This window comes from Glycine max, chromosome 5 (genome assembly GCF_000004515.6).
Source record: "Glycine max cultivar Williams 82 chromosome 5, Glycine_max_v4.0, whole genome shotgun sequence".
Taxonomy (NCBI): domain Eukaryota; kingdom Viridiplantae; phylum Streptophyta; class Magnoliopsida; order Fabales; family Fabaceae; genus Glycine; species Glycine max.
This window is the reverse complement of record NC_038241.2, coordinates 10,047,583-10,063,838: the sequence shown is the minus strand read 5'-3', so window position 1 is coordinate 10,063,838 and position 16,256 is coordinate 10,047,583. Positions and strand designations below refer to the sequence as shown.

At 29.4% G+C, this 16,256-nt stretch overlaps 1 protein-coding gene and 1 long non-coding RNA gene across 51 annotated transcripts; one reads left to right on the top strand and one right to left on the bottom strand.

Annotated features, from left to right (window-relative positions):
- Nucleotides 1-1,156: 1,156 nt before the first annotated feature.
- Nucleotides 1,157-10,465, top strand: LOC100779746 (uncharacterized). 50 transcript variants are annotated; one of them, XR_005891352.1, is made up of 15 exons: nucleotides 1,173-1,487; nucleotides 2,178-2,252; nucleotides 5,209-5,572; nucleotides 6,129-6,201; nucleotides 6,455-6,654; nucleotides 6,894-6,950; nucleotides 7,454-7,542; nucleotides 7,715-8,102; nucleotides 8,347-8,454; nucleotides 8,542-8,671; nucleotides 8,938-9,008; nucleotides 9,114-9,312; nucleotides 9,556-9,698; nucleotides 9,789-9,884; nucleotides 10,189-10,465. It is a non-coding gene; the product is annotated as an uncharacterized lncRNA (long non-coding RNA). The 50 variants fall into 50 exon arrangements; XR_005891340.1 differs by having other exon boundaries at nucleotides 1,174-1,487; nucleotides 5,209-5,522; nucleotides 9,114-9,361; nucleotides 9,556-9,669; XR_005891357.1 differs by having other exon boundaries at nucleotides 1,174-1,487; nucleotides 7,884-8,102; nucleotides 9,556-9,669.
- A 3,760-nt stretch (nucleotides 10,466-14,225) lies between these two features.
- On the bottom strand, nucleotides 14,226-15,294 carry LOC100306337 (uncharacterized). Its single transcript, NM_001250307.2, has 2 exons — nucleotides 15,065-15,294; nucleotides 14,226-14,772 (listed from the first exon to the last, which is right to left on the bottom strand). The coding sequence occupies exons 1-2, from the start codon at nucleotides 15,225-15,227 to the stop codon at nucleotides 14,363-14,365; spliced, it is 573 nt and encodes a 190-aa protein (NP_001237236.1). The 5' UTR covers nucleotides 15,228-15,294; the 3' UTR covers nucleotides 14,226-14,362.
- Nucleotides 15,295-16,256: the final 962 nt, after the last annotated feature.

Genomic DNA, 16,256 nt, shown 5'->3' with positions numbered 1-16,256 from the left:
TTAGTTAACATCGATTTTTGAAAAACCGATGTTAACGTGTATGCATTAACATTGGTTTTTTGAAAAACCGATGTTAATATAAACTTTTTTTTTAATTATTTATATATTTTAAAAAAAATCATATATTGCGTTATTAATTATATTTTAATTAAAAAATAAGAAAATTAATAAACAATAATAAATTCAAAAGATAAGCATTTAAAAATTAAACTAAATTTTTAAAATGAATTTTGTAATTTTAATTTTATTATTTCATGATTATCATTTAAATATAAAACACATTTATATAAATTATTTGATATTAGTTAATTTGAAAATATAAAAAAACTGTTTTTAATAATAGAGTTTAACTTTTATAGAATTTTTATAGAATGTTGATAAAAATAATTATATCATAAAAAAATTAAAATCTTTTATTAATATATTTTTATTTAATTATTATAAAAATAAAAAATTAGTTTTTTTCTATGGAGTCAGCGTCAGCGTCAGCGTCATTAATATTTTGAGAAGTCACCTATTACAGTTTTATTTTTCTGCAATTTTAAGACAAATAGATCAATCAAACGTGTCTATAACTCAGTCAATTTCAAAAGATGACCTTCGGTAAAAAAATAAAGCCAAATACTGTTTATTAAGATATGTAGTAATAATTATATAATACATATTTACTCACTGACGCACAAGACTATAAAATTACCATTTTTTTTGGAATTTAATTAGATTAGAAATTGACTCCCTCCAAAAATAAAAGGGCTTAAATACAAAATACATGAAGTGAAAATGTGTTTGTTTTATTTTTGGTTTTTAAAATATTTTAAATAATATTTTTTTAATGTTTAAAGTTTTATTTAAAATATTTTAAAGATAAAAATAAACAAATAAATTTGATAAGAGGAAAATAATGTATTTTAAGGTAAAAGAAAATATCACTTGGTAATCGTATCTTCGTTTTCCATCACGAGTCGCGAGCGACTCTGGATTTAAAGTAAAAGGCGCCTCTACAGTCCAAATGTTCTAAGAAAATCCAAATTCCAAATATAAATAAATAAAAAAAGTCAAAACGAGGTCGTTTGGCTCCTGTCATGTCGCCAACACACTCGAAGAAAGAAAAGTAGCGAGCTTTATTTTTCAGTGTGTGAGTGGTAAAGTGTGTTTTTCTTCCACTTCCAAACTGTCAAAGTCGCACACAGCACAAATTAAAATTCCCAAAAACAAAGAGATAGAAAAAGAACTCCGTAGAAAGAAGCAAAGCCACAATTAGCGAAGAGAGAGAGAGAGAGGGTTTTGTGAATTCACTCACTCACTCACTCTCGAGCTCGATGCCGCGACCCACTCAGTCAGTCACTCAGGCACAGCGCCACAAAGATCCACTCTCTGCCACGAGCCCGCAACCCACTCACAAACATAGCTCGCCGTCGCGACCCCGTGCCACTGCTTTTCCGCGACCCTACGCCGCCGCGAACGCTCACCCTCCATCTTTCCTCACCGTAAGCATTCCTATCTCCCAGTGATGCAAGCTTTTTCGTGTATCACAGTATTAGTATTTAACTTAACCAGTGTAAAGAACATGGTTTTTGTATCTTTAGTTAGTTAGTTGTTTCCTTAATTTTTAGCATTTGTATCTCCCAGTGGTGCAAGCTTTTTTTGTGTATTACCGTATTAGTGTTTAATTTAACTAGTGTAAAGAACTTGGTTTTTGTATCTTTAATTAGTTAGCTGTTTCCTTAATTTTTATCGACTGACTATACTAGCTTCTGCTAGGACTTGGATCCATTGAATATTCTATTGTAACTAATTGGTTAATTCATTAGTAACTTTTCACTCCTTTTTAATTAGTGTTTTTTTTCTGTAATATTGTGAGATATGTTTTCTTACTGTTCTATTATTGATTCCTATGATTTTTGTATCTGGCAGTTGTTCTTAGACCTTAGAATTGTGAGTTGGTGAGAAAGACATGAAACAATTATCTTATAATGACCCTAATTCTTCTTTTGAAATGCCTATAATAGACTGATAGTGGTATATTGTGAAGTATTTGTTAAACTTGCTTGTAATGTATCATATGTTCTTCATTTTAAATTACAAGTTTTTAATTGCAGCTCAAATCAATTACATTATGTTTTGATTTTCTGTTTTGAAGCCAACTCTGTTTCTGTTTTGATTTTTTCTTTGCCTAGGTGTTATTGTGACAGAAAGTGAACGATTGCTGCTCTCTTTTGGTGTTGTCATTGAAAGAATTTGGTAGTTGAGAAGTAAGCATTTAACCGGTAACTTCATCATCACATTGTTTTTACTGATTATTTTAGATTTGTAGTTTTTGTGTAGTGATTGGTTTGTCTGACTGTGCTGTGACTGGATGTGTAAATTATAATTGTAATATAACCTGTTTTGGATTACAAGAAGTTCCTTCTCACTCTGTTGGGGAAAGAAGACTAAATATTTTTTCTCGGAGGGCATTTGTGATTACGAGTTTAGGACACCAAGCTATACTTGTGTGTGTGTGATGGTTGATGGTGTTAATCTATGTTGATTTTGCTTGAGACTGTTTTCAGTTTTCCTTGATCATGAGAACTTGGAGTTCTATCTTATAGAGTGGTAATATGATAGCTGTTTGGTGGCTTATAAATTATTATGAACAGGCTCAAAATAAAAGATATCTCAGTGGCCATTTGAATTTAAAAAAAAAATGATTTTGAGCTAAACAATGTTGAGATGTACTATGTTTAATTTAATTTAAAGTACAAAGTTTTACATTGGAACGTGTATACGGTGCAGGGAATTGATTCCTTGTTTAGAATAAATAAAGGAATCCTAAATCTAGAATAAATAATACATGTCTATAATTAACAAAGTCATATGATAGATGATTTTTTATTAGTTTATTTTGTGACAATTTTGCAATACATGTTATTAAAATTTAATTCTAAAACCACAACATGATCAACAACTTCATAGTGGACCTTAAGAGTTAAGAAATAGGAGAACTTGTCTTTATCTCATTGTTGTTGAGTACACGCTCCTGCGCTTAAAAGATGACTCTGAACACATGTGTTCAATAGAAAATTACACTGATTTTATTTTTTGAATTCACATGATATTTCTGCACTTTTTCCCTCTTGTAAATTGTAATAACTCTAATAATTATTTAAAATATCTTTCATCATAAAAGCACATAAGGTTATACCCTTATTACAGGAATATAACAAAGTTAAAAAGACTAAAATAATTTTGGCCATGTTCAGATAATTTTATTCATAAAAAATTATGAAGAGAAAAAACAACTTTTATATAAGTTAAAATTAGCTAATATAAACTCATATATAGAAGTTTTTTCATGTTAACTTTTATATAATTTTTAAGTTACACAAATTAATTTTTACTTAAATTTATTTTTTTTCTTCTATAAAATAGATCCAACTTATATTTAACTTTAGTTTTTTTTTCTTTTATCTTTAGGATCGAACACGATATAAAAAAAAATTATAATAATTCCTATCATGCTTAACTAAGTTAGTTAAGCCAATACTTATATAACTTTAGTTTGAGAAGAAAGCATTTGGATAATTAATAAAGCATCCAAAGCAACGTAGGCTAATGATGTAAAATATTTATCTTTAGCAATCTTAGTAATCTCAGACTAAGCCTCTAAAATTCTGCCACGAAGTCATCTCTTCTTTCTGTGCTCCTAAAATGGATTACATCTTGAGGTTCTAAAAATCCATTGATTTGGGTAAGTTAGTACTAAACGAATGTCCCTTGGGAATAAGTCCTTCTAGCCCCCCTCTTCCTTGTCATTTAGTACTATGTTTTTATTCGTTACAGAAAAGTCTAGTTTTTACCAGGCCAACTTTTTCAATTGTAGTGTTAAAAATTTAAGTAGTACTCATGATTAAAAATGTTGACTGTGATTATGACTCAAATTTAGCCCAATAACCCATAGCAATTAACTAATCAGGCTAAGTTTTTTTTTTTTTTTTTGTCTTTCATAAATTCATAAATTGTTAGATTATTGATGTAAACATTTAAAATTATTACCAGTAGAAAAATTATTTTTGCCATCCATATATCACAGTAAAATTTCCGTACTTAAAACAAATCCCTTAATAATTTTGTATATACTTTTTTCTGGTTAGGCTTTGGTTTAATTTGGGTGGGAGCACCTATTCAATAGGCTGATTTTTTTTCGACAATGTATTATAAATGAGTTTTTTTTCTTTTGATAAATTTAATAGGCTGATTTGAAAATTTGATGAAAGCGTATGAAAAGGCATGAAAGTTCAGTACCCTATTCTTAAGATAATGTATTTTTATTGCTAAGCCTCATCCGTATATTGTAGGACATGGAATGCAAATTTATCTTTACTCACTTAATATGTGTTGTCTTTTTTTTTTTTTTTCAAATGTAACACTCACTTTCTATTTGTTTTTTTTATTGCACTCAATTTATATTTGAGTTAACTTCTTCAATAAAGGAGTATATCTCAACATGAGATTGAGTTGATGATCCATATGATTAGCTTATGCCCACTAGAGATTGAGGTAACTTTCTTCAAGGAAGAAGAATATTACTATGTGAATGCCTTGGAATTGATTGATTTAGCATTAATTGATGTTTGATTATTTTTACTTGAAAGGCTTGTGTGATGATGTTATAATTTCTAATTATGAGAAAATATTATTTTAAGATATTTATATTGTTACTAGTGTTATTTTTGAAGAATGCAAGTACCATGGCTGATTTGTCTGCAGGTTGTCGTGTTGGTTGAGAACAACACTAGTTGTGAACTATCTTATAATTGAGTGTTTTATTCACTGGAATTACCATCTCATTTATTTAGTTTGATTTTAGACTGGTTAGGATTTATTAAAATAAAAGATCATTTGTGGTTGAATAGATTTTGTTTTTTCTTATTTAGGGTCGTTAACAATCATTTGAGTTTTAGATTTCAAGATTAAGTTAATATACAAATGGATTATATTGGATATTTTAATATGTCTAGAATGTTATTTAAGGCCTTGTTGGCTTTTAAAATTTAATCTTTAACAAATCAATATCTATATAATAAAAGAGAAGAAAATTGAAAATACTGAAATATTCATGGCTGAGAGGTTGACAGTTGTTCAAAATTTTGGTTTTTTATCAAAATATCCATAGCTGAGAGCTTGACACCTGTTCAATTTTTTTTTATTTTTTTGGTCATTTTATAGCCTTCCAGCTTTGCTTTGGTTTTGTGCCACCTATTGCTTTGTTTTGTGTCACCTGCCTGCTGTGCTGCCTTTTTTCTGTGACGTTGAGATGTGTCCTCTCTCTTCATCCCTTCTCTTCTTTACCAGAAGATTATTCCACCTAAAACCGCACCTCGCCACACTGCTGCACCCTCACCCTCCATTATTCTTTCTTCTTCTCTCTCTTTTGTGTTTTGGGGAAAAGAGAAGAAGTGAGGAACCGAAGAAAGAAGAAAAGAAAAAGAAACAAAAATGGCTGAATCAAAATTATTGGACCGTGGAAGTTGGAAGAAACGGTATTCTCAACACTCAACTTTATTTCTTTCTCTCACAATATAAAAAAAAGGTGAGAAGGTATTTTATTTGTTTATTTTTATTTTCTATTTTGCTTTGAATGACAAGAAAAACGGAAGATTTTTTTCTGGGCCATGAATTTTATATTCTTTGAACTATGGACTATGATCCACGGATTCGGTGGAATTTGGCTGGCGGAAGGAGAAGCTTGAAATTTCAATGCGTAGTCAATGGTGAAAAATCTTCTTTCTTCTTTTTTTGTGGAAATTGTAAGGGACAAGGATTTTTTTTTTTTTTCAAGGGACAAGGATTCTTAAGTTAATTTATTTCTTTCTGCCCACAAGTAAAATAAACCAACTATCTTGGCTTAATTTTTTAGGTCACACGTATTCTAAATTACATTTTCTGTTTTTGCTTCTCTTCTCATCTTCATTCTATTTTTTTTTTTACGATTTTGGTTTGGCTTTGAGGATGGGTTGGGTAGCCATGCTTTATCTCGCCTTTATCTCGCCGTCGTTCCTGCACTCAACCGAGTTTCTCTTTCTGTGCTTGGCTTTGGACTATAAATTTAGCCTCCGAGTTTAATTTGGAGTTTGGTTTGGTTTCAGCGATTATCTGATCAAGCTTCTCCTAATCGGCGACTCTTCCGTTGGAAAATCCTGCTTGCTTCTCAGATTCGTTGTGAGTCATCACTTTATTTGCTTCTCCTAATCTCTCTTTTTGTTTACTTTCTTTGTTTCTTCGTTTCATTTCAAGATGACTCCTAGGTCAACAGCTACGTAAGTACTATTGGAGTTGATTTCTAAATTATCACTCTTCTTCTCTTTTGTTATTTCTATTTACACCTTGATATTGGTAATTTAAATTTTAATTCAATTTAGCTATTCTTTGTCGCTTTTGTCGAATTTTATTGGCTTATGAATAATCGATGTAGGTTGTGGATCGGGACTTAGCAGTGAGACAATCTCGGAGAATGGACACCATTGGATTGGGCTTGATATTTCAGCATCAATTCCTATTTATTTTGAATTTTTATATATTTGTTGCTAATTCTATTTATTTTTGTTAAATGTATAAGATGTTGCGGTGGAGCGAGAGGTTGAGGGTGACCTTTTACTTGGTGACATGGGTCAGGTATATCAATACTATTCACCTTATTTCTGCTTAATCAGTATTATTGCTGTTGCAATTGCTGTTCCTGCTCAATGTTATTGTGTTCTAATTTATGTTATAAACTTATAATACTCTTCTGTGTGTGTTTTGGTCATGATGTTTGTGTGTAATGAATGAGTTATTATTGACAAAATAAAAATGACATCCATGCTCTGCACCTTAGCTTACTGTTTTTCTGTCACTTTGTCATTTGGTTTCAGGGTCTAGGAATTTGTCCTGGAGTTTTGGATGGAGCCATTAGTATATCTGCTGTTCAGGTTTGTTTTCAATATAATAAAATGAAAGCTTACCACCCATCCATACTTATCAATACATGCAATTAAATGCTGGAAATCAATAGTTCAAAACTGAAGCAATGAATCCCCCCTGGCTCCCCCTCGATTAAGAACAAAGAAATAGTAGTAACTTTTTGAGGATAAAGAAATAGTAACTTGAAAGGTGTGCCTCAACCAATATTTCATATATGATATAGCATGCAATGTTTTTAGAACTATGCTAAGTTTAATATGATTAGCTAGCACAATCATTTTTTTTTTTTTTTTGGTGTCTCCTTATGCCTATGATGAATTGAAATGCGGCATCTATATGGAAACTATATACCTTTTAAACAAAAATTTGAAATGAAGGAGAAGAAGTACAACAAGAAATGTGCAAATGCTGTTATTAAATCACTGGGTAAATAAATCACCATCGCACGCTATTTTTATCTTACAGCATGGTTGATAATGACTTTACTATTACGTTTGTTCTATATCTGCAGGTCTCAATACGGAAAAGATTGAAAAGTGCATGGGAGATCCAGACGCCGATACCGATAATCCTGTTTTGAAAGAAGAGCAAGATGCCCAAGTACTGTCTTTTATAATTGCTATTTAGTTCATTGTATCAGTGTAGTAATATATAGATGTTTAACAAAATTAGTTTTTATAATTGCTATATGTTCTGGGTTTGAGGAAACTACTGAACCGGCCGTTTGCTTGAGCAGTGGTAAATGTTTACTTCTTTTTTCTTTTGGTACAAGGAAAATGTACTTTGTGGACTTGAATTGTTGGTTGTGGACCTGATTCTTTCTGACTGGCATGCAAGAATTATTGAGACATTAGATATTGTTTTTCTGTCTAAACTTTTAGAAGCCAATTGATCATTTTCTTCCTAATAACACCCACATTTCGAGTTTGTGGTGGATGAAGCATGTGTCTGAAATAGCCTTGGAGAATCTTAGAATTCGGTTAAGAGGCACAACTGCACAAGCATGGTTGGTCATATAGGGTGGGGGCGAACACAGGTAATAAATCAGAATGAGCCCATGTTAAATGTGAAAAATAAAATAACTGAATTTCCGAGAAGTGGGAGAATGGAAGTCATGGCAAGGCTTCTCGCTGCTGAGACTTTCTCTCACACTGTAGTAGGTAGGTACATGGAGACCCTACCTTTTAGAATTTCTTACTCATACAATTTCTTACTCATACTGCCTAACATTGTTTGCTGGATTTAGGTTATTATATATTATATATCATTATTATAATATAAAAATAATATATATAGTACTTCACAATAAGTAGTTGTTTTTGATTTAGAATAAACCAATGCAATGTAAAGTTGGGTTGTTTCAACATTCCAAAATTTTTCAATTTGTTTTTGTTTTTTTTACAGCCAGTGCAAAGAAAAACCCAGATTCTTCTTCACCGAGTCCCTGGAGAGACCTTCTAGATAATCCCATGCAGTAACGTGATTTCCGTGAAAGCAAACGGCAATGGATTAGTAGTGACTGACTCATGACTTATCTTTCTCTTTTTGACTCGTTTATCTGGGGATCCATCCTTTTACACCTCTATTTACTTAGTACAGGTAAAACCAAAGCACCCTGATTTCAAACGCAAGGATCGCAATTCTCTCTGGCTTGGCAAGGATGAAAAGTGGGTTTTGCCTAAATTGGAAGGACTTCAATTTGATGTTCCAACTGCTATATCCAAAAAAGGTTTGTCTGTCTGTATAAATCATAAAGGCCTCATCCATCATAGATAGAGTCATATTTGAGATGCATGATAGAGTTGGTTCAAACAGATTCTCAATCTGATTTGGGGTTCATATCTAATTAAAAAAAACAAATTTATATTTTTGATTTTGTAGCCTGGAGATGCTCTCAATTTGTCATGTTTGTTTTTCCTGTGCCACTTAAGATTATTCCTTATGTCCTACTTCCATTTATGCATCATATTTTGTTTTAAAGTACACATGTCTCAGGTGATGGTGGTGAGCCCTGTAATGATTTGGTGCAAAACTATGCTAACTGGTGGGATAATAGATTAAATAAGGTAATCCCATTTTCTGTTTTGTCCTTGTGTTCTTAAATCTTTACAAGTTTATATTACTTTATTAAAAAATTTTGTATTGAGTTAGTAGTTCATTTTGATTATCAGAGGAATGCAAAAGCTCCCGATTTCAAGCACAAAGAAACCGGTAAAGGGTTGTGGCTTGATTCTTCATCAGAGTGGGTTTTGGAAAAATTGCCGCCACCTCTGAAGCCTAAACAAAGTGTAGATACTGAAAGGACACTGGTTTCATAAGCAATGGACAGTGAAGTAGAAAATGGAGTCATTCTCTTTGTTACACTTCCATGTAATTAACTTATGCCTTCCATAAATAGAAAGGAAAAAGCTGAAAATATGTGCGTTGACAATGTAAACTTTTTTTAATTTCAGTTATTGCTTTTACTTTTATAATAATAATATCTATCTTACCATGATTTCTGATTGATTGATTATGCTGACAATGCATGCCTATTAAATTCTTTAATTTATGAGTTTTGTTTTCATTTTCAATTTCTGATTGAACATCATTTTTTCATGCATGGCTTGGAAGATAACTTTGCCCGTGAGAAGTTGGCTGCTGAGTATATTTGTAGAGAACTACGTGAGGCAGATGAAACAAATTTGCTTCAGGAAGAACGTTGTCTGATTTTCTTTTTTTTACTTGGTGAATCGACCCTTTTTTTAATACAATGTGTGGATATTGCTTACTAGATACTCCATAGTAGTTTATGATTTTCATAATTTATTTAGTTTAATGTGTTTTTACTCATTTTCAATTGATAGAAGAATGAAGGTGCTGATTGTCACATGCTGAAAATGAATAAGGCTCTGTTTGGAAAAACTTCTCAATAAGCACTTATAGAAGAAGAAAATAAGAAGGTAAATTGAAGTAAGCTTCTCTCATAAGTCAAAATTAGCTTATGACAAGCTAAAATAAGCTTTTGGAGAAGCTAAATGAAAGACCTCTAATCTTCTCAAATTAGCTTATGTATAAACTAATTTGGATGAAATGATAAGAGAGATTATTATATGTGAATAAACTAATTCGTATCCAAAGATTTTGATTGTGCATTTCACTATATTTCTTCTTTTTACACTAAGTATCTTTCTAATTATTTCTGCAATTTGTATATCCTAAGAATTGACTTAAATATTTTATGCTGCAATGCTACTCAAACATAAGGGATGGCAAGACCCAGCAACTTGGGCCAAAACTCTGGGAAATAGTTGGAGAACAACAGGGGATATTGAAGATACCTGGAATTGGTGAGCATACTCACATTCGTGCTTTTATTGGACACTTGACAAAGATATTGGCAGAACAAAGCTACTATTTAGGTTGTGTGAAAGCAGAAGGATCTACATACAACATGTGTGTTGTTCTGCTTTTATTTAATGTAACATCTTATGTGGATGCAAGATCTAAATTTAATTATATATGTGCATCATTTTCCCCTTCATAGATAAATTATTATTATTATTATTATTATTATTATTATTATTATTATTATTATTATTATTATTTAGTCATGCATGTTTGCTTCCTTTTAAAAAATTAAAATTTATTGATCATTACGTACAATTCTATTAAGATGTGATTTATTTAATTATTTTTCCCTGAATAAAAAAAATATTTTGAACTAGATAAGTTCAAATCAAAGAAGGATTTTGGAGGATTTTATCTTATTTTATTCATTTTTTTTAGTTTTATCCATAAATTAATATTAATTTCTTTTCATTTTTATTGTATTATATATATATAATACAATAAAAATGAAAATTCTAATTAAAAAACAACAAAAAATAATTTATATTTTCTTAAAGTACAAAATATTTGTTATGTTTAATATCTTTAATTTGGTCTGTAACATAACTATCTTGTGCTTAAATAAGTGCAAATTTATAATTTTTATAACTTAGAAGAAAAAAAAAAACAAAAAATACATTTTTTATTCCTATCTTGCAAAAAAAAATAATCTAATACTTACTAAATAAATAACAAGACAACCCGTGAGGGTGTAGTAGTAAGATCAGCGAAATAAGAAATAAACAAAATATTATATATAATTACTATTTTACAATATATGTTGTATTGATCATATATAAGTTAGTTTGATCTCTGAGAGTGAAAGAGAGTTTTCTATTGCAATGTAGTTTTCCCTTTTCCGGATGAAAATGAAATTATCAAGAGGGTGTCTGTGTCACTTGATTACGATACTTAATGAGTTATAATTAAATTGAAAACCCATGTTTTGATAAACTGGATGTATAAAATAGGATATGTCAAGTAGTTTTTCTTTTTCTGGTGGGGTTTGAAAAATTTTATATAAAAAGAATAAAGGGTTAGTCACCTTTTTCTTTTTCAGTTAATTAATAATGTTTATATTTTTATCTTGTTGATTGCTTCGTGCATTTTTATTTACATAATATATTTCTGATTTTCTGTGTATTTTAGTTATTTCTCTTTATATTTATGGGTGAAAACAAATTATACTCTGAATTTCTTATTTATTGTAATTGGAAATACTCTATCAACTTTAATGCTGAGATTCACACGGGAGACAAATCACGTCGGTAGTGCAATGAAAATTAGAAATTTTCCTTACTTTCTCTTTTTGTATTTAATTAATTAATTAATTTTGTTATTATTATTATTATTATTATTATTATTATTATTATTATTATTATTATTATTATTATGTGTTGTTGATTTAACTTTAGCAAGTGTGTTTATTTTTTATCTTATTGACTTTTCAACTTATTATATATCCTTTTTGATGTTTTATTTTTTAAATCCCCTTTTTCTTTTTCAGTTAATTAATAATGTTTCTATTTTTATCTTGCTGATTGCTTCCTGCATTTTTATGTACATAATATATTTTTGATTTTCGGTGTATTTTAGTTATTTCTCTTTATATTTATGAGTGAAAACAAATTATACTCTGAATTTTTTATTTATTGTAATTGAAAATACTCTACCAACTTTAATGCTGAGATTCACACGGGAGACAAATCACGTCGGTAGTACAATGAAAAGTAAAAATTTTCCTTACTTTCTCTTTTTGTATTTAATTAATTAATCAATTTATTTTGTTATTATGATTATGATTATTATTATTATTATTATTATTATTTATTATTATTATTATTATTATTATTATTATTATTATTATTATTATTATTATTATTATTATTATTATTATGTGTTGTTGATTTAACTTTAGCAAGTGTGTTTATTTTTTATCTTATTGACTTTTTAACTTATTATATATCCTTTTTGATGTTTTATTTTTTAAATCGCCTTTTTCTTTTTCAGTTAATTAATAATGTTACTATTTTTATCTTGTTGATTTACTAATTGCTTCCTGCATTTTTATTTACATAATATATTTCTGATTTTCTGTGTATTTTAGTTATTTCTCTTTATATTTATGGGTAAAAACAAATTATATTATTCTGAATTTCTTATTTATTGTAATTGAAAATACTCTATCAACTTTAATGCTGAGATTCACATGGGAGACAAATCACGTCGGTAGTGCAATGAAAATTAGAAATTTTCCTTACTTTCTCTTTTTGTATTTAATTAATTAATTAATTAATTTTATTATTATTATTATTATTATTATTATTATTATTATTATTATTATTATGTGTTATCATTATTATTTAGTTATTATTGTTTGTTTTATGTTTTTCACGGGATTTTAAGACATTAGCGTTCCTCTCATTTTTCACTTAAATTTTTTTTGGTGGTTAAGTGAATGACAATAAGAAAAATCCCATAGGAATGGTGGTGAGACCTATTTTTTGCATTATCTTTTAAATTTAAGTTGTTAAGATAGTACAGTTAATAGAATATGAACATGGATTTGAAATTGATAATTTTTCTCTCTTATTGCAAGTAATTAGAGGAAATAGTGTGGTCATTGTTGAGGTGTTTGAAATTCAAGTGTTTAAGTGTAAATTAACAATTGTTATGTGACGTGACAAATGTAAATATGGAGTAATTTATATTATAATTGACATGCTGTCATATATTTATAAAAAAAGACTATTTGACTTATTTGAAATTTTAATTCTCAATTTAATTACACTTTTTTTTTTTACTTTTTAACCCTTTTAGTTTTAAACATTTATTTTGTTTATTATGTTTGAATCTTATGAGATTCATCTTAATATAGTTTGTTAATTTTATCATCTGAAACAATTGTTTTGCATGAACATCAAGTTTCCTTAATCAAGTGATCTATGCGTATGCCCTGGTTTTAAATTCGCATAAACATCAACCTTTGAAATCCCTAAATCAAGTTACTCATACGCACGATTTCAAATTTACATGAACATCAACCTTTGAAGTTTGGTTAATTGAGTGGCCCGTGTGTACGCACGGATTACTGACCAGTTTTATATAAATTGATTACTCTAATGAAGGACATTACATTAAACACATAAGTATTTTAGCTAAGTTTACTTTTAATAATTAGTTTTTAATGTATAACGAACATTTCCTTTACTTTTAATAATTAGTTTTTAATGTATAACGAACATTTCCTTATGTCATACACTCATTAGACGATCGACTTTCTATATTAATATCTTCCACATTCTATATTAATATCTGGCATAGTTACTATATTAAAGAATAAGCATCTTCATACTTTTATGGCTTTTCTTATACTTTTCAATTTTTTTTATCCGTCTTTATACTTTTCATTTAGATTATGAATTCATTTTCTATTAAAAAAGAGAAAAATTTTAGAGAGAAGTTTTGAAGGAGAAGAGAGAAAAGGGAAGATTATAAATTGATGGGTATTCAGAAGAAAAAAAGCAAATTAAATTTATTAATATACATATGTGTACGATTATAAATTTGATGTACATCAATTAGAATAAGCAGTAAATTAATTTTAGCATAATAAAAATTATGACAATATTAGATTTAGCGTAATAGAAATATAAATCTATAACTGCTGTCACGCCTTTATTTTTGCTAGTATATATAATGGTCCTTATATATTATTACGCCTAAAGCCAAAAGAAAATGTAAGGACTAGCCCTGTATTTAATGTCTCTTAATTTATCATTTTTTCCTTTTATAGGGAGAACTCATAATCATAAAATTAAGCAAAGTGAGATACAAGGAAAAAAAAATATCATTGATATACACGTACATTTAATATTACACGAAAAGCATATGCATGCCCCTCCTCTGCCTCGTAACCAGCTCAATCAGGGACAAACTTGCTTCGAATTAGGTGAATACAACCGAGATAAATTAAAATTCCATGCCACCATGGCCCACAAGTTTATATACGTACTTTTAACATTTATAAATCCATCTTTCACATTATCGATTAAAACAATGACACCATTATGGTGACCGATAATGCAACAATGAACATAAAAGAGGTGAAGCATTGTGAGGCCGAAGATGCATTAGTATTTGTAGGAGAAGAAGATGATGGTGGTGATGATAATGATGTTGATGACAATAATGGTGACAGTGATGGTGACAGTGACGGAGATGTTGCCGGTGACAATGCGGGGGAAGGAGCATTCCCTTTTCGTATGGTAATCTTCACCTTCATTCCTTGACTACAGTGGCCCAAGGTACCACAAGTGAAGTACCTTGTACCTGGCTTGTCCAGTTTCACAACATCGTTGCCAGTGCTCAAGGACTGCACCGGACTGCTAATATCACAATTCTTGTAGGCACTCTCGTTGCCTAGCTCAACCACACTATGAAAAGAACTGTACTTGAAAACTGCAAAATAATCATAGTAATAATAACAAAATGATCAAAATTTATCAACACAACCTGAAGATTTTCATTTTTGTCTATCATAGCTTTTAGACAAAGGTTAAAAATTGTGATATTGGTTGCAATTGCAATTTTTGTTACAATCTTTGATATTCTGATTTGTGAAAAACTATGATGGTCACACAGACCATTTTTGAAAATCTTGTTTTGGCTTTTGAGAGAAGATAATTTCTTTGGTGTCATGCAAAGGTATATAACGAAAGAGACCAATGTATAATTATGTAAAGAAACATACCAAGTTTATCTCCAACCTTGAATGTTTGGCCTGAAGTCCATGACTTAAAGTCTGTGGATTGATCCCAGCCTTGGCTTCCACCAACTACATGTTGTGCTGCAAAGGCTTCCTTTGCAATCAAGGTAGCTATAAGTGCCAAGAAAATTGTGTTCTTGTGCCCCATTGTTTGGTTTTTTCTTTGCTCTCAGCCTTCTGGTTACTACCACTATTTTGGAGATTGTCAGGATCTTGTTTGAGCATTGTTATGATTCATTCCTATTTATACGCGAGGTCAGAAAAATCCTATGCCACAGTGTTTTCCTATTAACTTATAATAAGCTATTTTTGCTATAGTATTATTGTATGTTGAAACTAACATTAAATTATGAGTTTGTTGCAAAACTTTTGCTAAAAATAAAAAATAAAATGCTTGAATCTAATTGGGTCAACATAGCTTGGCCCTGCCTTTGATTAGAGGGCAAAACAATGGTGCAATGTTGTGAAGTACCAATCTTCTGTTTTCAGTGATTGGATTTGCCGCCAAGCATTCTCGGGTGGGTAAAGGATGATAAAGCTTGGCGTTTAAACAAAGTTGCCATATGTTTAGGGATAGCTAGCCTATATGCTCAACTTTTAAGCAGATGAAAAATAATGGCCAAACAATGCAAACAAAAAAAACAAATCAGATGATGACAATTACATCTATGGTGATTTGAAGAATATATGGAATCTCCCAACCAAATGCCAGTTTAGAAGTTAGGAAATGATAGATTTAAAGATAATATCTTATGTTTTTACGATTATTTTTTCTTTTTAATTATAAAAATTTCACTTTATTTCATTTTATTTCCTGATTTTAAAGTTTTGTCTGGTAGAAGAAATAATGAAAATAATTAAAAACAACATTGTACTACAATATAAATTATTTATCATAAATTTAAAATAGAATTTATTTTTCAAAAACAATAATTCTTATGAATTTTAATTATAATATAATTTTTATATTTAAAATATTTATTTGTTATAAATTTTAATTATATAAAACTAAACATTAAAAATACTATATTTTTTTAAAAAAAGTAAACAAACGCTTAAATTTTAGAACCTCTGTAGTATAGGCATCATGAACAATATTGATAATATCAAACAATCGATTCTTATGAGCTTAAAAAGAATTTGTCTTGCTTCAAACTACTATATCAATCATTTTTAT

Coding starts and splice junctions, on each gene's coding strand:
- LOC100306337 (NM_001250307.2), bottom strand. CDS start 15,227: ATGGGGCACAAGAACACAATTTTCTTGGCACTTATAGCTACCTTGATT. Junction 14,773..15,064: donor CAAGGTTGGAGATAAACTTG/GTATGTTTCTTT, acceptor ATTATTTTGCAG/TTTTCAAGTACAGTTCTTTT.